Source organism: Nicotiana sylvestris, chromosome 5, assembly GCF_000393655.2.
Source record: "Nicotiana sylvestris chromosome 5, ASM39365v2, whole genome shotgun sequence".
Classification (NCBI taxonomy): Eukaryota; Viridiplantae; Streptophyta; class Magnoliopsida; order Solanales; family Solanaceae; genus Nicotiana; species Nicotiana sylvestris.
This window is the reverse complement of record NC_091061.1, coordinates 175,435,850-175,461,181: the sequence shown is the minus strand read 5'-3', so window position 1 is coordinate 175,461,181 and position 25,332 is coordinate 175,435,850. Positions and strand designations below refer to the sequence as shown.

Below are 25,332 nucleotides of genomic sequence, written 5' to 3'. Positions count from 1 at the left end.
TAAGGAGGGTGGGGAGACAAGCTACCAGTGACATGGTAAATAAGAATTTACTAAAATATTCTTTTAAACATTATTCCCAGATTTTCCCACAATTATTTATGGTCTAATTGGTGGGCCTTTTGTTTTAATCTTAAAGGGTGTCACACCTCCTTTTTCCGCCCCCGCGGGGTGCAAGGAGTTTTTTCCAATTAAAGGACAGTCGAAACGGGATTTATTTATTTATTTCAGAGTCGCCACTTGGGAGATTTAGGGTGTCCCAAGTCACCAATTTTAATCCCGAATCGAGGAAAAGAATGACTCCATATTACAGTCTGCATACCAGAAATCCGGATAAGGAATTCTGTTAACCCGGGAGAAGGTGTTAGGCATTCCCGAGTTCCGTGGTTCTAGCACGGTCGCTCAACTGTTATATTCGGCTTGATTATCTGATATAATACGTATTATAAACTTATGTGCAAATTTTATCCTTTAGCCGCTTTTATTATTTTTTATTTATTGTTATTATTTTACGAAGAATTGCAACATTGTGAAAACGTATTTCAAACCACGTCGCAATCAATGCACTCGTGGTTATCGACACATTTCGACTCCGTTGAGATTTGGATTTGGGTTACATAAATGCACACCCGTATTTAAGAAAATAACATTGTTAAATACGCGCCTAAAGCGACTAGCGTATCATTATTTTTGGGTAGGGCCGTGAAATTTGCTAAAACGGCTCCTCCCGAATTCTAAGCAATTAAATGTACATTTATTGAGGGCCCCGCAATCTATACATTTTATTAAGCGAGGCTCATCTCATTTATTTTAAATGGACAAATCTTAAAGCGACTACATTTTTCTATAAAAATTAGTCTCTAAAATAAAGAAAAAAATCCTAATTAATTACTAGCTTTTATTTTATTTATTTAAGAAAGCATGACATACTAATTGCTAGATTAATACAAATATTGATGAAAAGGAATTTTATTTAAAAAAATTCGAAATTATAAATAAAATAAAAATTTGACAACTAATATTTAAAAGAATCAAATACAGCTAGATTAAAACTCCAGCATTGTTATAAAAAAAACTATTGAGATTAATTATTCACGACCATTTGAAACTAGATTTTAACCATAATTACTAAAGCTTTTTAGAAAGTCTTTTAGACTTAAACGAAGTTTCTAATCTTGCCTGAACTCAAATGCCTTAATGCCTAATTTACGAAATTTAATTTAAATTCATGTCTTAGCTAAATTTAGCTAGTTATTCATGATTAACCTACTGTTGATAATCTTGAAACCTTCATAACTAGTGAATTAACCTGTTTTGCCGAACTGATTCATTAAAGACTAACTTATGTTATTTTTTCTTATTCCAATTATTATTTAGTAATACATGAAATAGCTTAAATACAATCAACAAAAGGAATAAAGAAAAACGGAATTAAAACTTCAAAATTTCATTCTTCATATGTATTCATGGTTCATATTTCGGATTACAATAACCAGCGTGTCAGTTGTGTACCTGATATTGGAAGCAAAAGAAAATGAAGATGAGAATCAGCAGCAGTAATAACAGTACAACACAGCAACAACTGCCCAGCAACAGTAACAACCCAGTAACAGACCGGTGGAGTAGTAATCCCAAAACAAATGCTTCCAACTTTTATGAAACAACAACAATTAATGTTGATTTCAAACAATGAAAGAAAGCAGAAGATTTTTTAGTTTTTTTATTTGAAAGTTTGAATATTTTTCGGAATTTTTCTCTCTTAAATATTCAACTCTTTTTTTTTTCCTCTTATTCTCTGTCCATTTTTTTCTCCCCCATCTGATTCAAGACTTCTCCCTATTTATAACACATTCCCAACCCCTTTAATTAACTAAAATCAATCCCTTTCCCGTACCAAACCCATTATATTCCCACTCATCCCCATTACATTAAATAAATATATCATCACCACCCCATTATATTTTGTCCCCCATGCTTTACTAAACAAATATAAGATTCCTCCCCACTAAATTTTGTCTTGTCCCCCCTTTATATTAAACAATTATATCACAACCCACCCCATTACATTTTGTCCCCCATGCTTCATATAAAAAATTACAAAATGTACAATTCCTAAACTACCCCTCCGACCTTATTGCAATTACTATTTTACCCCCAAACGTACTGCGATTTACCAAATTACCCCATCAGCTATAACAAATCAATTAATCAAACTCAACCAAAATATAGTCAATATGACCAATTTCTACATAAATTCAAACAACAAATCTCATGAACATGATTTCTTCAACATTTCAACAACAAATCACATGAACATGATTGAACAACAAAGAACAACTAAAATTTGATTGAACAATATTTTTAGCAACAAACAAACCTATTTTCAGATTCAACAACAACAACAACAACAACAACAAACAAGTATATTCAAATTTCTAAATTCAATAATATTGAACTTAAAATCAACTCTAACAACATTACAACCAACAATTCCTATATTAAACTTAAACAAGATTACGAGACAAATTCAAGAAATAATCATAAATGATAAACAAGAAATCAAACTATACAAATTTCGGATTCAAGATCAACCAAACAAAGTATGAACATGAATGAAAATATTCAATAACAATAACAAACAAACTTTGTTCAAACTTCGAATTAAACTTAAACAAAACAAATAAACATATTCAAATCACTAATCTTCAAATAATCAACTAATCTTTCTTAAATTAAATCCAACAAAACTTATAACAAAGATGCATGATCCAAAAATTAAAACCAAAACATAACTTCACATTAAATTACTAAATTAAAAACGAACTTCAAACAAGATGAACACGAACTAAATCTATATTAACAACAAACAACAGATTTGAACGATTTAAACTAATACCTTTATATATTAAAACTAAACTAACAATTTCTTTTTACAAAAATAAATAAAATTAACATGAAATAAACTGAAAAATAATTAATTAAATTTTCATTTGAATCTGAAAATTAAACCAACAAAACACATGAACAAACTAAAAAAAATTAATTCAACGATGAACAAAACAAGAATGTTAAATCCAAATCTTAAACCCACTAACCGGATCGAAACGACGATCGAAGAAGATGGTCGTTTGGCATCGTTTGAAGACGACGCAGCAGCTACAGTAGCAGTTCCAGGAGCAGCAGCTCAACACGATGGAACAGCAGCAGTAACACGTCGGAGCAGGCAGCAGCGCGACATAGTAGCAGCAGCGCGAATGGAGACGAAGACGCAGCGGCAGCCATGGGAGCTCGAGTTCGAGCTCGATGAAGCTCGTCCATAGCTGGTCGTAGCAAAAGCAATCAGCAGCATGACGGAGCAGCAGCGGGCAGCAGCAAAACGCAGCAGTGGGCAGCAGCAAAACGCAGCAGTGGCGGACAGCAACATCTCCAAGATTGTTGCTTCTTCTTCTTCACCTCATGTTGCTCGTTGGTTTTCTGTCCAGCGGCGACGAGGTGGTTTAGAATCAGCTGCTCGACGGGCAGCAGCAGTAGAAGAAGCAGACGATGCAGCAGCGGGCAACAACAGTAGAAGAAGCAGACGATGCAGCAACAACTACGAAGAAGCAGACGATGCAGCAGCGCGACGGGGTTCGACGGAGTGTTGGCTGCATTTTTTATTGAAGAAAGAAGATGAAGGAGTTGCGCGTGTGTGAGTGTGTTGGAGGTGTGAGGGACGGGGGGAATGGCAACAGCCATGGCTGCCATGGGAGGGGAGCTAGGGGTGTTTTTGGAGAAGAAGAAGATGAGGAATGGGGGGGGGATGGGTTTTTAGTTTTTAGGGTTTTTCTTCTTTTCTTTTCTTTTTTTTTTTGTTTTGTTTTGTAAAATGTAAGATAATAGGATGTTGGGTTATGGATTGGGTCGACCCAGTTCGAAATGGACTGGGTCGTTTGGGAAGATTGGGCCATTTTTTGGGCCTGTGGCTTGAAATCGAAGAAGAGGCCCAATTCCGACTTTCTTTATATTTTCGCTCTCTTTTCTTCTTTTATTTCTCTAAAACTAAATTATAAAAATACTTAACTTATTATTAAGAACTAAATTAAGTTATAAAAGTGCAAATTAACTCCCAATAACAATTAACGCACAATTAAGTAATAATTAAGCATAAAATTGTATATTTGGACATTAAATGCTAAAAATGCAAACGATGCCTATTTTTGTAATTTTTAATTTTTGTAAAACAAATTTAATTACTAACAATTGTAGAATTAAATCCTACATGCAAAATGCGACATATTTTTGTATTTTTTATTAATTTAGCAAATAAACACGCACAGACAAATACAAATAATTATTCAAAATATCACAAAATATCACAAAATTGCACACCAAAGAAAAATCATTTTATTTTTGAATTTTTTGGGAGTAATTCTCATATAGGGCAAAAATCACGTGCTTACAGCTGCCCCTCTTTGCCCGAAGACACGAAGGGTTTTCGTGCAAAGATAAAGCGAGCGATTTTTGCCCATCCGAGTACTCCGTGTGAAGCATTTTTTGAAAAAGATTTGACCGAACCTTTGCTTCAAAGGTTTCCTACATATCCTGGGCTAAACAGGAATCAGGTCAATGTAGTTCGGGAAGTTTTTGGTAGCTGGGACTACCGTGGGACTGCGATGTTACTGCTGTTGCATGCTGTTATCACTGCTTACCGATCTCCTTGTTACACCGTGCTTAAAAAGAAAACAAGAAGCTAGACTAGACTGCAATTTGTTCTTGTTGCCTTGCTTTCTTGTCTGCTTGTATTTTTTCCGGTGCTTTTCTTCTTTTTGACACATGCACTTGAGTTTGTGCTGGGACCTCTTGTTGCAACCTTCTGCTTCCCAGTGCTGGGGATTTTTATTGTTTCCTGCTGGGGATTCCTGTTGTAACCCTCTGTTTTATTGTCCTCTGACTTGATCTTGAAATGTATGCCTCTGTTCTATGGGCGGGCTCCCAACTTCAACACTTGAAATGAAAAGACTGAAATGTATGCTCTGTTATATGGGCGGGCTCCCAACTTCAACACTTGAAATGAAAAGACTGAATGTATGCCTCTGTTCTATGGGCGGGCTCACTTCAACGCTTGAAATGAAAAGACTGAAATGTATTCCTCTGTTGTATGGGCAGGCTCCCAACTTCAACACTTGAAAGGAAAAGACTGAATGTATGCCTCTGTTCTATGGGCGGGCTCCCAACTTCAACGCTTGAAATGAAAAGACTGAAATGTATGCCTCTGTTCTATGGGCGGGCTCCCAACTTCAACACTTGAAATGAAAAGACTGAAATGTATGCCTCTGTTCTATGGGCGGGCTCCCAACTTCAACACTTGAAATGTAAAGACTGAAATGTATGCCTCTGTTCTATGGGCGGGCTCCCAACTTCAACACTTGAAATGTAAAGACTGAAATGTATGCCTCTGTTATCTGGGCGGGCTCCCAACTTCAATGCTTGAAATGTAAAGACTGAAATGTATGCCTTTGTTCTATGGGCGGGCTCCCAACTTCAATTCTGGAAATGTAAAGACTGAAATGTATGCCTCTGTTATCTGGGCGGGCTCCCAACTTCAATGCTGAAAATGAAAAGATTGAAATGTATGCCTCTGTTCTATGGGCGGGCTCTCAACTTCAACAACTGAAAATGAAAAGACTGAAATGTATTCCTCTGTTATATGGGCGGGCTCCCAACTTCAACACTTGAAATGAAAAGACTGAATGTATGCCTCTGTTCTATGGGCGGGCTCCCAACTTCAACACTTGAAATGAAAAGACTGAAATGTATGCCTCTGTTCTATGGGCGGGCTCCCAACTTCAACACTTGAAATGAAAAGACTGAAATGTATGCCTCTGTTCTATGGGCGGGCTCCCAACTTCAACACTTGAAATGTAAAGACTGAAATGTATGCCTCTGTTCTATGGGCGGGCTCCCAACTTCAACACTTGAAATGAAAAGACTGAAATGTATGCCTCTGTTCTATGGGCGGGCTCCCAACTTCAACACTTGGAATAAAAAGACTGAAATATATGCCTCTGTTCTCCTTCCAAAATTACTTCATTTTGAGTAGGATGTTTCATTCCTCTGCAAACTACTTCCCCCTTTTTCTTTCTTTTTTCTTTTTTTTTTGAAATGAAAAGACTGAATGTATTCCTCTGTTATATGGGCGGGCTCCCAACTTCAACCAACAAATCACCATTCTGTTCTTTAGGGGGCTCCTGACTTCAACCAATAATGTCAAAAATAAAACGCCATTCTATTTTTCAGGGGGGCTCCTGATTACTTAAAATTTGAATTGTATTCCCTTATTCTCCAGGTGGGCTCCTGATTGCTGATACTTCCATTGTATTCCCTTATTCTCCAGGTGGGCTCCTGATTGCTGATACTTCAACTGCTCTTCCTTGTTCTCCAGGTGGACGCCTGATTGATAATACTCCAACTGCTCTTCCTTGTTCTCTAGGTGGACGCCTGATTGCTGGGGATAATACTACTGGGGAAGCCTCCTTTCTTCCCCTCCTTCAAATTCAATTTTTTTTTTCAACACATCTGGGGATAAAAGTGTTATCTTCTCGGGATAACGTTGTTGAGGATAACGCTGCTGGGGAATTTTATCCTTTCAAATCGATGATTCATTCTTCTGGAAGCTGTTGGGGATGATAATGGCTCTTTGCTTTTCTAAGCACAAGTGTCATCCCTTTGTTCTGTCTGTTGGGGATAACTTCCTCCATTGAAACTTATTATGTTGGGGGCAACATTGGTTCTAAGACCATTTTCCTTGAGATTGGTGTTATCTTTATTCTTCCCCGAATGGGTACCTGACTTCCAGAAAATTTTCTAAATGAAAGGAAAATTTTCTGCCCCAGTTTGACAGTCTCCCTTATGGCATGCATTTCTGTCATCAATGCCATTTCCTTTACCTGTTTCAAATCAAACAAAATTTGTTAGTTTAAAACGTGGTGGTTGGTTGTGATACTCCTACTGGGGATGGCTTTTCCCTTTTTCCTTCCATGCTCTACGTTCCAAAACTTGTTGGGATGATATTATTTGCTGGGGATAATCCCTTTCTGCTGGGGATATCCCTCTTGACACTCGTCAATCCTTTTGTCAATTCCCTTTTGCTGGGGATATCTTTTTTGACACTGGCCTCGCGCTTGTTCCTTGCTGACTATACCACTTGGATGTATTAGTCAGATCTCATCTTGGAAAGCTGATGGCATATTTTGAAGTCATTTCTCATTTGTTCTGACCAAACAGACTCTACTGGGGAATTTCTCTATGAAAGGAAAAAGATAAAAGGGAACAGAAAACAAAAGACAAAGGAAATGATGACTCTTTTACAAAAGAAACTATAAATAAAAACCTATCAAACGCAGATACCGACTCTAATGGCCATGACATGCGTATGTGGCCTATCCTCTACCGTCAATCATCTTTCAAGATCTTCAATTGGCGATTCCCCATTGGATTCTTAATCTTATTCGACTTGTAGTGCCCAAAGGGTTTTCACTATCAAGTCTCTCTCATTTTTTGTTCTTCTCTCAGCTTTCATCGCCTTATGGTGCCTGTGAAGGTTTTCACCGATATGACTCTCTCATTTGTATCACTTTCCAGCTGGGGATTTGGAGTGTTGCCGGTATGACTCTCTCTGCTGGAGATTAGAGTCCTTTCTGCTGTGGAACAGAATGTTATGTTCGCCGGTAAGACTCTCATTTGTCTGACTTGGCATCTTTTGCAGACTGGTCAGAAGGTCTTTCTTTGGACCGTAATGTGGGTTTTGGATAGGCTAGAAAGAAAGGGTATTAAAGGCTCAAAAACAAATCATATTTGGGGTTCAAAATTACAACCTTCGAAATCATATTTGTTTACAACAAGCGCAACCCTTGCCCCAGTTTCTTGCTTGGGGATTATTTATTATTATATTTTTTTTACACCATGTACACTGTGACTATTGTGGCCATTATGCACCCTATGACCGAGCCGTGAAGCGCCTACGTATCATCTTTGAGGAATCAGGTCAAACGTAGTTCCCAATTCCTCTGTTTTCATTTGACTTTTTTTTTGTTATCATTTTTCTCCTCTTCTTTTTTTCGTTTTTTTTTATTTTTTATTTTACCTTCCAGGCTCGTATTTCCTAGTCGTTGCTATTGATTCCGAACGAGGGGTATGAAAAAAAATAAATAAGGCTCAAAGGGGGGTAACGAAGGATAAAGTGTTTAGATAGCAGAACAAAATGCCTTCGTCATTCCAGTCTTCAAAACATGCCAAGTGCAAACAACACAATTGATCATAGATTTATAGTCTCTTCCGATGGTGCTGGACTTGACAAATATGTTAAACACTTGCTTTTTCATTTGTCATTTCTAAAGCACCGTTGGGCGACACTCTCACTCTCATGAACGACCCTCATGCCAATTTGGTGAATCTTGCATTTAACGATTTTCTTTATGTTTTACTTGCCCCAGTTCCACATGACTCGGGCTTCAAATAATCTCAAACCGTTCTTATTTCCCTTTAAATGCTTTGATCACCTTCCCAGGGTTTTATGATTAACTTTTAAGATTAGGCCCAAACTGGGTGCGCATGTCATGTCCCTAGAATCGGCATTGAACAAAAATGATAAAAGGACTAAACAAAAAGATGACTGGAAATAACAAAAGACCGGCTTTGTATTAGAATACCGGCGAGATGGTTTGAATAATAAAACAAACAAAACAACCAGAATAAAATCCTAACACAACCTCGACAAAACTTAAACAAACTGATATGACAAAATTGGAAAGATAGGAAGGTTTGACACAAGAAAATATTCGGATTACAACCCTAAGAATAATCCGGACAACAAAAATGACAACAAAATAAGCCACCACCAGCTTCTCTTTTGCTAACCAAGGAACGGAGCGTCTTCCCATTTTATCAAACTTGGCATCGTAGCCACTGAGCTTCGCATCAGTATTTCCTAGACCATTACCAACTTCAATATCATCAACCTTAGTCAACAAGTCCCCAATAGGATTCAAGTGCTTCTGTTATCAGGCCTAATCCCAGCAGAGTGTGTATCATGAGGTGCAAGTAAAGGATTCTGGGTGTCATTGTCTGGCTTACCACAAACCAACCACCTTAACTTTATTTGGGAAACAAACAGGTTAGAATGGACTCCGTCGGTCCTCATTAACAACATCTTTTTTTTCTTCTTTTTTTCGATCTTTCATTTTTTTTTTCTTTTTTTTCTTTCTTTTTTCATTTTTCCTTTTTTCGATTTTTTTCAATTTTTTTTTTCATTTCATTTTTTTCTTTTTCTTTTTTTTTTTCATTTTTTTTGTTGTGGTCGAATCTTATGGAGATTGCCTACGTATCATGACCCCGCATGAATCAGACCTTGCGTAGTTCGGCCAAAACAATACTAAACACATTTTTTTTCAATTTTCATATTAAAATAAACTGGGTTTCAAAGGTTTGAAGATGACCCACAAACTCGAAAATCAAACAACCCACATATTCTAATCAAAAGATTTACAAAATCAAAACAAAACGCCAGCTCCCTTTCTCCGTTTGACAAATGCATCCAAACGGCTATTTTTGCAAATGTGGCCACTTCCAAATTTCACATGAATTTTGAGGTCAGGGAGGATTATTTTATGACACTTTACAAACTTGTCCGTTCTTTTACGAATATAGACTTTCGATAACTGAAAGATACTCTAAGGCTATTTCGGCAAGAACGGTTTAGGACGCGGCCGAAGCTGGCTCGGCTTATTTTTTGACAAAAAATCCAAACGGTATTCACCTGACCGTTGACTTTTTTTTTCTTTTCAAATTAAAATAAAAACCTGGTGTTGCAAACACGGCCTTTCAGCGCCTCGGGGACGAAGATTTATAGGGCTGTGTGGGTCAACTAGACCAAAAATCCTAAACATGACCCAAAAGGTGGCTGTTTATGCAAAGTCAGCCTTCCGGTGTCCCTTTCGGGAACATTCGGCTATTTATGACAAAACAACATCACCTGACTTATTCGTGACGGAATTAAAATTTTGACATTTTTTTTTGCTTATTTATTTATTTTTGGCTATTTTAGCAAAAGAAGGGGGTTGGACCCGATGAGGGTTGCCTATGTATCTCACATCCGGTGAGAATCAAACCCGCGTAGTTCGGGCAGATTGGATACGGGTGAGAATAAAAAAAAATAACTAATTCAGAGAAAACATATCTTTTTTTCTTTTGCTTTTTCTTAAAAGGTGATGAAACATGTAAAATCTTTTGGATTTTCTTTTTCTTTTTTTTTTTATTTTTGATTTTTCAAAAATGATAAAAAGTGCAAAGAATTTTTTTTTGAATTTTTCATTTTTTTAAAATTTGTTTTTTTAAATAAAAATGTATCAAAACATAACCGGCCATATTTGCTTTATCGTCGCACTTCACCCTCTCTTTTTCCTTTTTTCCTTTTCATTCACTCTCAATTATCATTGGTCCGCCAAATGACCCTTTTACCCTTGAAGGAATGCAACATGTAGCACATAGGATGCATCAAGATGGTCTTTTTCATTTCAGGTTGCTAGCCCTAGACAGACCCAACCCCTGTGTTGAGTCCCCTAAGTCAAATGCATCATGATGCAAATAATCGCTCCTACTAGGGATCCGGCATGAAGTCATGTTATTTTATGTTCAAAACCTGAGTCGGTATTCTAGACTGTGTACCCGAGCGGACAACTCAAGTCGAGGAGGGGGCAACTTACCGGGAACCAAAAGGCCATCCGGCTTCGTAACTTGTCCGAGCCTCTTTTTTATTTCAGGGTATAACACTAACAGAATAGGGAGTCTCAACCAGTAAGCACATCCCCGGAGGTGAAGAGAGAAGGGTTCGACACAGTTTATATATACAGTCAAATAATATCAAAGTGGTAAAAGCAGCATTTAGCACATTAGGCTCAAACATGTAAAAATCAGATAAAGCCAAATATAACAATTTATCTAAGCTCAAATTTCAAACCCTGAACCAGTGGTTCTGGTTTCCATATCCCCAGCGGAGTCGCCAGAGCTGTCACACCTCCTTTTTCCGCCCCGCGAGGGTACAAGGAGTTTTTTCCAATTAAAGGACAGTCGAAACGGGATTTGTTTATTTATTTCAGAGTCGCCACTTGGGAGATTTAGGGTGTCCCAAGTCACCAATTTTAATCCCGAATCGAGGAAAAGAATGACTCTGTATTACAGTCCGCGAACCAGAAATCCGGATAAGGAATTCTGTTAACCCGGGAGAAGGTGTTAGGCATTCCCGAGTTCCGTGGTTCTAGCACGGTCGCTCAACTGTTATATTCGGCTTGATTATCTGATATAATACGTATTATAAACTTATGTGCAAATTTTATCCTTTAGCCGCTTTTATTATTTTTTATTTATTGTTATTATTTTACGAAGAATTGCAACATTGTGAAAACGTATTTCAAACCACGTCGCAATCAATGCACCCGTGGTTATCGACACATTTCGACTCCGTTGAGATTTGGATTTGGGTTACATAAATGCACACCCGTATTTAAGAAAATAACATTGTTAAATACGCGCCTAAAGCGACTAGCGTATCATTATTTTTGGGTAGGGCCGTGAAATTTGCTAAAACGGCTCCTCCCGAATTCTAAGCAATTAAATGTACATTTATTGAGGGCCCCGCAATCTATACATTTTATTAAGCGAGGCTCATCTCATTTATTTTAAATGGACAAATCTTAAAGCGACTACATTTTTCTATAAAAATTAGTCTCTAAAATAAAGAAAAAAATCCTAATTAATTACTAGCTTTTATTTTATTTATTTAAGAAAGCATGACATACTAATTGCTAGATTAATACAAATATTGATGAAAAGGAATTTTATTTAAAAAAATTTGAAATTATAAATAAAATAAAAATTTGACAACTAATATTTAAAAGAATCAAATACAGCTAGATTAAAACCCAGCATTGTTATAAAAAAAACTATTGAGATTAATTATTCACGACCATTTGAAACTAGATTTTAACCATAATTACTAAAGCTTTTTAGAAAGTCTTTTAGACTTAAACGAAGTTTCTAATCTTGCCTGAACTCAAATGCCTTAATGCCTAATTTACGAAATTTAATTTAAATTCATGTCTTAGCTAAATTTAGCTAGTTATTCATGATTAACCTACTGTTGATAATCTTGAAACCTTCATAACTAGTGAATTAACCTGTTTTGCCGAACTGATTCATTAAAGACTAACTTATGTTATTTTTTCTTATTCCAATTATTATTTAGTAATACATGAAATAGCTTAAATACAATCAACAAAAGGAATAAAGAAAAACGAAATTAAAACTTCAAAATTTCATTCTTCATATGTATTCATGCTTCATATTTCGGATTACAATAACCAGCGTGTCAGTTGTGTACCTGATATTGGAAGCAAAAGAAAATGAAGATGAGAATCAGCAGCAATAATAACAGTACAACACAGCAACAACTGCCCAGCAACAGTAACAACCCAGTAACAGACCGGTGGAGTAGTAATCCCAAAACAAATGCTTCCAACTTTTATGAAACAACAACAATTAATGTTGATTTCAAACAATGAAAGAAAGCAGAAGATTTTTTAGTTTTTTTTTATTTGAAAGTTTGAATATTTTTCGGAATTTTTCTCTCTTAAATATTCAACTTTTTTTTTCCTCTTATTCTCTGTCCGTTTTTTTCTCCCCCATCTGATTCAAGACTTCTCCCTATTTATAACACATTCCCAACCCCTTTAATTAACTAAAATCAATCCCTTTCTCGTACCAAACCCATTATATTTTCACTCATCCCCATTACATTAAATAAATATATCATCACCAGCCCATTATATTTTGTCCCTCATGCTTCACTAAACAAATATAAGATTCCTCCCCACTAAATTTTGTCTTGTCCCCCCTTTATATTAAACAATTATATCACAACCCACCCCATTACATTTTGTCCCCCATGCTTCATATAAAAAATTACAAAATGTACAATTCCTAAACTACCCCTCCGACCTTATTGCAATTACTATTTTACCCCCAAACGTACTGCGATTTACCAAATTACCCCATCAGCTATAACAAATCAATTAATCAAACTCAACCAAAATATAGTCAATATGACCAATTTCTACATAAATTCAAACAACAAATCTCATGAACATGATTTCTTCAACATTTCAACAACAAATCACATGAACATGATTGAACAACAAAGAACAACTAAAATTTGATTGAACAATATTTTTAGCAACAAACAAACCTATTTTCAGATTCAACAACAACAACAACAACAACAAACAAGAACAACAAACAAGTATATTCAAATTTCTAAATTCAATAATATTGAACTTAAAATCAACTCTAACAACATTACAACCAACAATTCCTATATTAAACTTAAACAAGATTACGAGACAAATTCAAGAAATAATCATAAATGATAAACAAGAAATCAAACTATACAAATTTCGGATTCAAGATCAACCAAACAAAGTATGAACATGAATGAAAATATTCAATAACAAATAACAAACAAACTTTGTTCAAACTTCGAATTAAACTTAAACAAAACAAATAAACATATTCAAATCACTAATCTTCAAATAATCAACTAATCTTTCTTAAATTAAATCCAACAAAACTTATAACAAAGATGCATGATCCAAAAATTAAAACCAAAACATAACTTCACATTAAATTACTAAATTAAAAACGAACTTCAAACAAGATGAACACGAACTAAATCTATATTAACAACAAACAACAAATTTGAACGATTTAAACTAATACCTTTCTATATTAAAACTAAACTAACAATTCCTTTTTACAAAAATAAATAAAATTAACATGAAATAAATTGAAAAACAATTAATTAAATTTTCATTTGAATCTGAAAATTAAACCAACAAAACACATGAACAAACTAAAAAAAATTAATTCAACGATGAACAAACAAGAATGTTAAACCCAAATCTTAAACCCACTAACCGGATCGAAACGACGATCGAAGAAGATGGTCGTTTGGCGTCGTTTGAAGATGACGCAGCAGCTACAGTAGTAGTTCCAGGAGCAGCAGCTCAACACGATGGAACAGCAGCAGCAACACGTCGGAGCAGGCAGCAACGCGACATAGTAGCAGCAGCGCGAATGGAGACGAAGACGCAGCGGCAGCCATGGGAGCTCGAGTTCGAGCTCGATGAAGCTCGTCAATAGCTGGTCGTAGCAAAAGCAAGCAGCAGCATGACGGAGCAGCAGCGGGCAGCAGCAAAACGCAGCAGTGGGCAGCAGTAAAACGCAGCAGTGGCGGACAGCAACATCTCCAAGACTGTTGCTTCTTCTTCTTCACCTCATGTTGCTCGTTGGTTTTCTGTCCAGCGGCGACGAGGTGGTTTCGAATCAGCTGCTCGACGGGCAGCAGCAGTAGAAGAAGCAGACGATGCAGCAGCGGGCAGCAACAGTAGAAGAAGCAGACGATGCAGCAGCAACTACGAAGAAACAGACGATGCAGCTGCGCGACGGGGTTCGACGGAGTGTTGGCTGCGTTTTTTATTGAAGAAAGAAGATGAAGGAGTTGTGCGTGTGTGAGTGTGTTGGAGGTGTGAGGGACGGGGGGAATGGCAACAGCCATGGCGGCCATGGGAGGGGAGCTAGGGGTGTTTTTGGAGAAGAAGAAGATGAGGAATGGGGGGGGGATGGGTTTTTAGTTTTTAGGGTTTTTCTTCTTTTCTTTTCTTTTTTTTTGTTTTGTTTTGTAAAATGTAAGATAATAGGATGTTGGGTTATGGACTGGGTCGACCCAGTTCGAAATGGACTGGGTCGTTTGGGAAGATTGGACCATTTTTTGGGCCTGTGGCTTGAAATCGAAGAAGAGGCCCAATTCCGACTTTCTTTATATTTTCGCTCTCTTTTCTTCTTTTATTTCTCTAAAACTAAATTATAAAAATACTTAACTTATTATTAAGAACTAAATTAAGTTATAAAAGCGCAAATTAACTCCCAATAACAATTAACGCACAATTAAGTAATAATTAAGCATAAAATTGTATATTTGGACATTAAATGCTAAAAATGCAAACGATGCCTATTTTTGTAATTTTTAATTTTTTTTGTAAAACAAATTTAATTACTAACAATTGTATAATTAAATCCTACATGCAAAATACGACATATTTTTGTATTTTTAATAATTTAACAAATAAACATGCACAGACAAACATACAAATAATTACAAAAATATCACAAAAATTGCACACCAAGGAAAATTATTTTATTTTTGAATTTTTTTGGGAGTAATTCTCATATTGGGCAAAAATCACGTGCTTACAAAGGGTATACATCACAGTGACAACAACTTGAATAGGTATCTTAGTATGAATATTGTTATCTTTTTCAAGTACAAAGTACTAAAGCGTCGTACAAAAGAGGCAGATAACGCGAGAAGCAGCAGAACGAGCAGCTGTGTGCCTAGCTTTAAGTGAATACAAATCTCCACAAGTTTATTGATTAAAGAATAAATTACAGCTCCTTTCTCTGAACATGGTCATAGGGAAAAAAGGCTACAAGAGATGAACGTCGCAGCTAATAACTCTTGAGTAACATACTGCAGTACACAGAAATCTAAAGGAGGAGATAGAGAAGGAAGCAAGAAGTACTGACTTGTTTCACCTAGCAAGCAGAGACACCAAAAGGAACAGAGTAGTAAGCCATGAACCAAAAAAAGGAAAAGAAAACCCAAACAGAACAGAAGGTATTGCAGATTTTATTGGCAGTCACCCCTAATCGGATATCCATCCAAGAGCAGGTGTTACCCATCTGGAAGAACAACTGACAGCAGCAGAAGCAAGAATCGATTCGTCTTCCACGTCGATAGAGGATTAGAAAGCGCGTATTGAAGAGAGTGCGAAGGGAAAAGGCGTTGCAGAAAGTACAAAGTGAGCAGAGTGACAAAAATACCCCTGCTTTTGGATCAAAAGTAGGGACCTAATTGTAAATTAGGAAGCAGGATGACGAAGAGCCCCAACTCCCGCTTCTAAATAGTAGTAATATATACTAGTTAAGATAACCCGTGCTATGCACGGGCCCAATATTACTACTAAATGTTAAAGTCAAAATAACAGGGGCTAGTAAGTTTTTAAACTGGTAATTAAAAAGTAGTCAGCATTTACAAAGAAAAATGACCACTATTTTATGTGGAGATAAACTCCTGATAAAAATACCTTAACTGAAACACGGCATGTTCCAGTGTAATATGCTAGATTTAGGAGCTCTTGCGTATAAACTTCTAGCATATTATATTGAAATTCCAGCATATTGTGCGGAAATCTCATATGTAAAAAAATTTGAACTCCTACATATTATGTTGAAATTTTTTATGAATTTTCAAGAGTGTTTTTATTCAGATTTTGTTTTTACATAAAAAAGTGGCTAATTTCGATTATATTAAACTTTGACAAATTTTTAATTAGCAGTTGTAAATCATGATTTTTTTCTCAACATTGAAGTGTAATTTCATTCTCATTGTTCCAAAAAAAAAAGACTCTTATATTAGAGTTCATCTTTAGACGACCAATAAATATTCCAAAATCACTCATAAAATAGAAATATCATAATTTTGCTTGAATATAAACGGTAGAATGTCATTGTTAGATAAAAGGCAATTATTATATATTACTGCAAGATATTTGAACCCTTTTTTCCTCATTCAGTGAAATTTTGTAAAAGATTTCCCCCCTAAATTACCTGTAATTATTTGACTCTAACTTCTATAATATGAAGTATATTTTTGTTTCAAAATATGGTGACCTCATTTTATTTTGTATAAGTTATTGTTCCTATTCTGCTTGTAATGTGTATACAGTGGTAGATCCAAGATTTATAGGTCGTAGGTGCTTTACTGATTTTAATTTAAATTCTAGATGGTCAAGCGTGGTCATAGTGGGTGCTCATGATCAATTAGTGAAGTCTTTAGGTATTATTTATAAATATATTATATAATTTGGCCAAAGCCAATGGGTGCTTCAGCATCCATATGTCCAAAGGTGTATCCGCCACTATGTGTATATCAATATAAGAAAACTTATAACAAAATTTATTTGCAAATTATGTGTATTTTTCTCATTCTTTTATATCTACCAAGTGTAAATAATTTTACCAAAGTTTGTTTATTTATGATTCGGAATAGAAAAAAGTAAATAATATTTCACTCCAAAAATTTAAAGAAAGTATTTTTCTTGTTCATAAAAAATCCTTTTAATGATAGTTGTCTATGTTTCTCAAACACAACTACACAAGTTATCCACCAATTAGTTTCATCAATATTTCTTAAAATAACGAAGGGTTTACTTCCTTCAAAATTTTTATACCATTTACCCTATATAAAGAGTTCCATGTTCTAATTAGATCATTCTAATAGTTATAGTTATGCACTTACAAGTTTATTTTATTGATTTGTCTACTCATATAGATCACTTTTTTTGTTCATTTGAACTTACGATATTAACTTGAGATAATTATAGAATTTTGCTCTAGAAATAAAAAGAAAAATAGATGATCGGTGCAATTTAGTTTAGATTTATAGCTTCCAGCAAAATAATCACTTTGTATTTGCAAATATTTTACTGTACTCAAGGGGGAGTTATAGTACATTACAAATGTTATTGTATTTGTATGATCTTTTTGATAGGAGCTCCACAAAAATAATATACTATAAATCTTGTAAAAATAACACTAAAGAATTTTTGTAGAATCAATTTTATTTATAAGAGGGTCATTTGCTCAGTCAAAGAGGAAATAGGTTAATTTAGTAGCAATTATTTATAAACTAAGGGAGTTAACGGAATTTTACAATTATTTATAATTAAGTATATGCACTTAATTATCCAGGATTTCCGGTATTGATAGTGTTCGTATTATAATCCTGGCATAACTTTGTCAACGAATCAAACAACAAATAGTAAATTGGGACCAAATCGACGATTTGCAAAATAAAAGGATCTATTTGCAATTAAGCCATGTACACAGGCTTTATTGTAATTTACAAAAATTGTCCAGCGGGAGTGTCCATTTATACACTTGTTCAGTAGACAACTGAAAAACAAAGCGAATCAACAATGCAATCCATTAACACTTGTTGGATTTCTCCTGTCCATTTTCTACAAATTAATGCTTCAAATTTGGAGTCAAAGACTTCAACTTTAGAACCCAGAACCAAAATTAGCTCAAAGCCAAATTCTGCAACTGATATTATTAATAGTGAGAATATATCTGAAAAGGTTGAATCTTTACCGTTTCATGTGAAGTCAATCACTAGTACTTCAAACCCTTTTGTTAAACACTGCCTTAAACTTCGCCAGAGTTCCTCTTATCGCCATTCTCATGGTTCTGCTCTTCTTGTTGGCTCTACCCCTATTAGGTAAATTCTTTTTTTCCCTTTTTTGAACACTTTAATTGGCTCTTTGTGTTTGTTTGGATTATTTCATCTGATTTAATCAGTAAATTTTTAAGTTACTCAGTTTTGTCACTAATAGCCATGTATTGAAGACAGTGAAATTTGTTAATTTCAAAATAACTACTATCTAGTAGTGGTTTATTTAAAAAATGAGATACTTTTAGATAGAGATGATAATGGGGCGGTGCGGGGCGGGGCGGGTCAAAAGAAAAAAATTTAAAATTTATGCGGGTGTGGGTTTAAAAACTTCATCAAAGAAGGAAACATAATTTTTTAACTTTCTGAAGATGAAATTGATTCCACATAATATATTAAAACAAAATAAAGTTTCATATTGTTTGAACTTTGAACCCAATGCTTGCACGTCAAGTTCTTATTCTTTTATGACAACTTCTAGTAATGTAATATCTAACACATAATTATTAATCAATTATAAATCTTATTTATTGATCAAAGTGTTATCCCTTATTTTGCTCAAATTATGACTACTGATTAACAAAAAGGAAAATATCTATTAATTTATCTTGACAGAGATTTTTTGTATTTCAGCTAAAAGATTAAAAAAAATTAAAACTAACAAAATGAAAAAGAAAAACTTATGCGGGGCGGGTGGACGTGGGTGTGGATGTGGGGCGGGTGAACGCAGGTGCAACTGCTATGCGGGTCGGGGCGGCTTGAAATTGCGGGTTAAGAGAAAACCCGCCCCGCACCGCCGCGTACTGCTTGCCATCCCTACTTTTAGCTTGAGTATTCAGTTAGATAATTCTCCTTTTCTTTTTCCCATATGTATGTTTTTATTTTAATTTTTTTGTTTTTAACCTAAGTTCTATATTGAGTTTAGCCATTTCATGTCCTTAACTCGATGTCTTAGGCCTTGTTGATTGTTGTTCGCTAAGGCTAAGTCCTTTAGCTTGAGACTCTAATTTTAGTGCCAAGCTGTTATAGTAGTTGGATTGTGAAGCCCTTTGCGTTAACGCTGAGTTAGAACTTAGAAGATTATTTATAACCTGTTTGACCAAGCTTCCAAAATCTGTTTGTTTTAACAAGTATTTTTGTTATAATGCTTTTCGAAAAGCACTTTTGGAGAGTAGCAGTTTGTTTTTGGCTAGTAATTTTGAAAAACAGCTTCTGCTACTACCCAAAAACACTTATCTATTTCCTAAAAGCTTGGCCAAATACTGCACTTTTGGCATCCCAGAAGCTTGGCCAAATAGGCTATTAGTTCCATAGGGGCTCGCTTTCTTTTGATATATCATAGAATCTCGAAATACTTGAGAAAGTAATAGCAGAGATGATTGAAATGTATGATGATGTAGTGAGAAATGATGGAGCATTGATCTCAAAATACTTACCTGATAGGACCAAACTTATTGTTGTATGTGAAAGTAGACAAAACAAAAGAAAGAAAAATAAAAAAGAGATGAAAATATGATGTAAGCGCTTACATCGACATTCTTGTGATGTAAGCGCTTACCTCAGCATTCTTATGATGTAAGCGCTTACATCGGCATTCTTATGATGTAAGCGCTTACCTCGGCAGGGCATTCAAATGCTTATAAATAGGGGTCTACATTTTCATTTGTAGAACATCCCAAAACTTCTTCTTTCTCTCTTCAATTAATAAAGAGCTATTCTTTGTGTGGCCGTGGAGTAGGCAAAAATTGCCGAACCACGTAAATCTTGTCTTGTCTTGTCTTGTGCAATTTATTGTTTTTCTCTCCTAAATATCCTTTTCCTTCTATTATCTTGACACGCTTCCCCAACAACTGGTATCAGAGCACAGACAGTGTAATTCTGGTAGAAAAGTACAGTATTGGTGCAGGTACTATTCACAAGAATAGTGCGACACTATTGATCATCGTTACTATTCACAAGCACTATTCACGTAAATTATTTTTGTGAAAAATGACATCGGAAGAAGGGAAGGTTAAGATTGACAAGTTCAATGGCAAAGATTTTGGATTCTGGAAAATGCAAATAGAGGACTGTTTGTACCAGAAAACATTACACTTACCTCTAACCGAGGTGAAACCGGAGACTATGTCCAAAGCGGATTGGGATCTATTAGATCGCCAAGCTCTTGGTGTGATTCGTTTGACGCTAACACGAAATGTGGCGTTTAACATCATTAACGAGAAGACCACTGCAGGCCTGATAAAGGCGTTATCAAATATGTATGAGAAGCCATCTGCTTCAAATAAAGTCTATTTGATGCGTCGATTGTTCAACTTAAAAATGACAGAAGGTGGATCAGTCACGGAACATATCAATGAGTTTAATACAATATTAACTCAATTGAGTTCTGTTAATATAACAATTGATGACGAAATCAGGGCGTTGATTCTACTATCATCTCTACCGGAGAGTTGGTCTGCAATAGTAACTGCAGTTAGCAGTTCATCAGGAAGTACCAAACTCAAATTGAATGATATTAGAGAGTTGGTTCTAAGCGAAGATATTCGGCCGAAGAGAATCAAGTGATTCCCCAGGATCTGCTTTTAGTACCGAAAGCAGGGGGAGAATCAACCAAAGAGGACAGAGTTACGGTCGTGGCAGATCAAAGTCAAGGAGAAGAGGACAATCCAAAAATCGCAAGGACATTACTTGTTGGAATCGCAAGGACAGTTGTTGGGAAGCGTATCAAGCTAATAGAAAGAAAAGAATATTTAAGAGAGAAATGCAATAAATTGCACAAGATAAGACAAGACAAGATTTACGTGGTTCGACAATTTTTGCCTACTCCACGGCCACACAAAGAATAGCTCTTTATTAATTGAAGAGAGAAAGAAGAAGTTTTGGGATGTTCTACAAATGAAAATGTAGACCCCTATTTATAGGCATTTGAATGTCCTGCCGAGGTAAGCGCTTACATCATAAGAATGCCGATGTAAGCACTTACATCATAAGAATGCTGAGGTAAGCGCTTACATCACAAGAATGTCGATGTAAGCGCTTACATCATATTTTCATATCTTTTTTATTTTTCTTTCTTTCGTTTTGTCTACTTTCACATACAACAATAGGTTTGCTACTGTAGTGACCCTTTTTATCGCAATTCCAACAAGTAATGTTCTTGCGATTTTTGGATTGTCCTCTTCTCCTTGACTTTGATCTGCCACGACCATAACTCTGTCCTCTTTGGTTGATTCTCCCCCTGTTTTCGGTACTAAAAGCAGATCCTGGGGAATCACTTGATTCTCTTTGGCGAATATCTTCGCTTAGAACCAACTCTCTAATATCATTCAATTTGAGTTTGGTACTTCCTGATGAACTGCTAACTGCAGTTACTGTTGCAGACCAACTCTCTGGTAGAGATGATAGTAGAATCAACGCCCTGATTTCGTCATCAATTGTTATATTAACAGAACTCAACTGAGTTAATATTGTATTAAACTCATTGATATGTTCCGTGACTGATCCACCTTCTGTCATTTTTAAGTTGAACAATCGACGCATCAAATAGACTTTATTTGAAACAAATGGCTTCTCATACATATTTGATAACGCCTTCATCAGGCCTGCAGTGGTCTTCTCGTTAATGATGTTAAACACCACATTTCGTGTTAGCATCAAATGAATCACACCAAGAGCTTGGCGATCTAATAGATCCCAATCCGCTTTGGACAGTCTCCGGTTTCACCTCGGTCAGAGGTAAGTGTAATTTTTTCTGGTACAAATAGTCCTCTATTTGCATTTTCCAGAATCCAAAATCTTTGCCATTGAACTTGTCAATCTTAACCTTCCCTTCTTCCGATGCCATTTTTCACAAAAACAATTTATGTGAATAGTGCTTGTGAATAGTAACGATGATCAATAGTGTCGCACTATTCTTGTGAATAGTACCTGCACCAATACTGTACTTTTCTACCAGAATTACACTGTCTGTGCTCTGATACCAGTTGTTGGGAAGCGTATCAAGCTAATAGAAAGAAAAGAATATTTAAGAGAGAAAAACAATAAATTGCATAAGACAAGACAAGACAAGATTTACGTGGTTCGGCAATTTTTGCCTACTCCACGGCCACACAAAGAATAAATCTTTATTAATTGAAGAGAGAAAGAAGAAGTTTTGGGATGATCTACAAATGAAAATGTAGAACCCTATTTATAGGCATTTGAATGCCCTGCCGAAGTAAGCGCTTACATCATAAGAATGCTGAGGTAAGCGCTTACATCACAAGAATGCTGAGGTAAGCGCTTACATCACAAGAATGTTGATGTATGCGCTTACATCATATTTTCATCTCTTTTTGATTTTTCTTTCTTTTGTTTTGTCTACTTTCACATATAACAATAGGTTTGGTCCTATCATTGATCTCAAAATACTTACCTCATAGGAGCAATCATGAGTTGCCTTGTGCTTTTCATGTTTCCAATTGAATGCTTATAATGGACTATCGTTCGTTCTTATAATGGAACTATGTACTTCTAGTTTAAGCTCATTTTCATCTGTTATAGATACGATGTATAGATCGGCAAGTTTCTTCTGAGTATTTTCTTCTGAGTATTTTCTTCTGACCTATGTCCTTTATTACGTTCTCCCTGTTGAACTGTTGGTTTGTTATCTTTTGCGCTTGTTCATATTTTTTACTCATTCTTCTCATTTTATTTTTGTTTTATTTTATTTGCATTCTTCAATCCGCTTATTTGAAATTTTGAGCGACGTGGCCCTAGAGCCTAGAGATACTTTTTGGTTTGTCATTTGAAAGTTTGATCTTTGAAGAGGTATATCTTCCTGTAAAAAATTGATAAGTAGAAGGGAAATCTCTAGAATTAGTCCAGATTTAGACAATGTTGTCTTGGTGCTGATTAAACTCATTTATCTGACCTTTCTCAGGGAAATATATTGTTTTCAAGAAAGAGTACAAGAGAGACCTATTACATTTGAATGCTTACTTGTACTTGATGAAGCTTCTGTACCCGACGACCTAAATCTTCAATCAGTTCGCGTTGTACGCATCAGCTCAACGGTGATGAAGAAACTCTCTGGTTTACAGTCCATTGATTCTATTGAAATGATTGCGTTAATGAAAATACCCTCAACATTTCACAGTGTTGATGATGAGTTTCTAGAGGAAGACTGCACTAGATGGTTCCAGAATGCTCATCGAATTCTAGTTCTTGATGGAATCCAGGTAATTTGGACTCTGATCTTAGTTACCTTTAGAATCCGTTGCTTTTTCTAGTCAGAAGAATCTGGGACTGCTAATCAGCAGTGACCAGGAATGCTACTTAAATCTTTTTTAGACTTTTCTTTGGTTTGACACTAACCCATTAAATGACTGTCAATGCATTAAATGACACTAATATTGCTTTCGTCAAGGCTTTCTTAATTTCCATACTGATTGATGCAGGACCCTGGTAATCTTGGCACATTACTTAGATCAGCGATGGCATTTGGATGGGTAAGGGGATACTTTAACTAATTTTGATTTCAGAGATATTGTCCTTTATTTCCTTCAATGGTCAATTCCTTTGTGCTCTTTAGTACTGCGTATAACTGAATTTGTTTGACGTTTTCACATTCTCAGTGTGGTTACTGCTTCACTAAATTATATTTGTCTGCGAAGGACAATGTTTATTTATTGATGCCGAATCTACTTTATTCATTAGGGGTTCCGTTCCGATTATGATCATGTCAATTGATACTTGTGGTCAAGCACTAGTAATGCTTTTTGTAACTGAAAAATAATCTTATCAAAGTTACATAGGATAAACATTCTAGGCTCTATTGCACATTAATAATATGCTAAAGCAAGTACCATCTACAAATTGGATCTATCTTTCCATTCGCTGGAATAATTTTCCAACTAAGTAAAACTCCTCCATCTTTTGGCAGGGCGGTGCCTTTCTGCTATCTGGCTGTTGCGATCCATTCAATGAGAAGGCGCTTAGAGCTAGTCGAGGAGCTTCCTTTCAGCTCCCGTTAGTCTCTGGTGGTTGGCTCCACTTAGATGCTCTAAGAAACCATTATAACATGAAGATGCTGGCCGGCCATCCTGCAAATGATCAACGGCCAAGGAGAATTTCTGGGCTATCTCGAGCCTTTGCAGATTCGTTAGCTGATACGCCTCTGTGTTTGGTTTTGGGCAGTGAAGGAGGGGGCCTTTCCGAGAAAGCTAAGGATGCAAGTGAGCTTGTGAGTATTCCAATGGCAGGAGAATTCGAGTCTCTTAATGTTTCAGTAGCTGGTGGAATATTCTTGTACATGTTACAACCTGAAAAACCATAAATCTTTAAGCTCTGTTTCAAGTATTCTCATCTTATTTCAACCAGCAAGGATTTTGAAAGAAGCAGACATAAATATAGTCACCAAATTAAATGACCTAAAGAAGCTCGCCGGCGGAGGCGGAGTCATAATTTCAACCTTATGGATTTTGGAACCACGACTTCAAGTATTAATGATTGGGTTCTAAATTTAATATTTATACATATATCATAAATTCAAAACACCAAATACATTGTTTGAGCAAAAGCTATTGGGTTCGGCTGAACCTGTAGGTCGGCTTGTGCCTCCGTCCCTGCTTGTCGGGACAAAACACAAAAGCCAACCCTGGACACTTCACATATTGGTTCAAAGTTCAAACCATAACATGCATTGTCCATGCGAGCTGAAGCGGATCCAAGATTTAAACTTGATGAATTCAACCTTGAATTCTTAGCACTAACTTATTACAATAACAACCCATCCCACAAGTGGGGTCTGGGGAGGGTAGTGTGTACGCAGACGTTCAAAGTTCAAACCATAACATGCATTGTCCATGCGAGCTGAAGCGGATCCAAGATTTAAACTTGATGAATTCAACCTTGAATTCTTAGCACTAACTTATTACAATAACAACCCATCCCACAAGTGGGGTCTGGGGAGGGTA

General features: G+C 35.9%; 1 protein-coding gene across 1 annotated transcript; it reads left to right on the top strand.

Moving 5' to 3' along the window:
• The first annotated feature begins 18,080 nt into the window (after positions 1-18,080).
• LOC104241921 (uncharacterized) lies at positions 18,081-24,715 on the top strand. The gene is made up of 4 exons (XM_009796892.2): positions 18,081-18,424; positions 23,298-23,595; positions 23,815-23,865; positions 24,300-24,715. Exons 1-4 carry the CDS (start codon positions 18,123-18,125, stop codon positions 24,690-24,692), a joined length of 1,044 nt encoding a protein of 347 aa, XP_009795194.1. The 5' UTR covers positions 18,081-18,122; the 3' UTR covers positions 24,693-24,715.
• Positions 24,716-25,332: the final 617 nt, after the last annotated feature.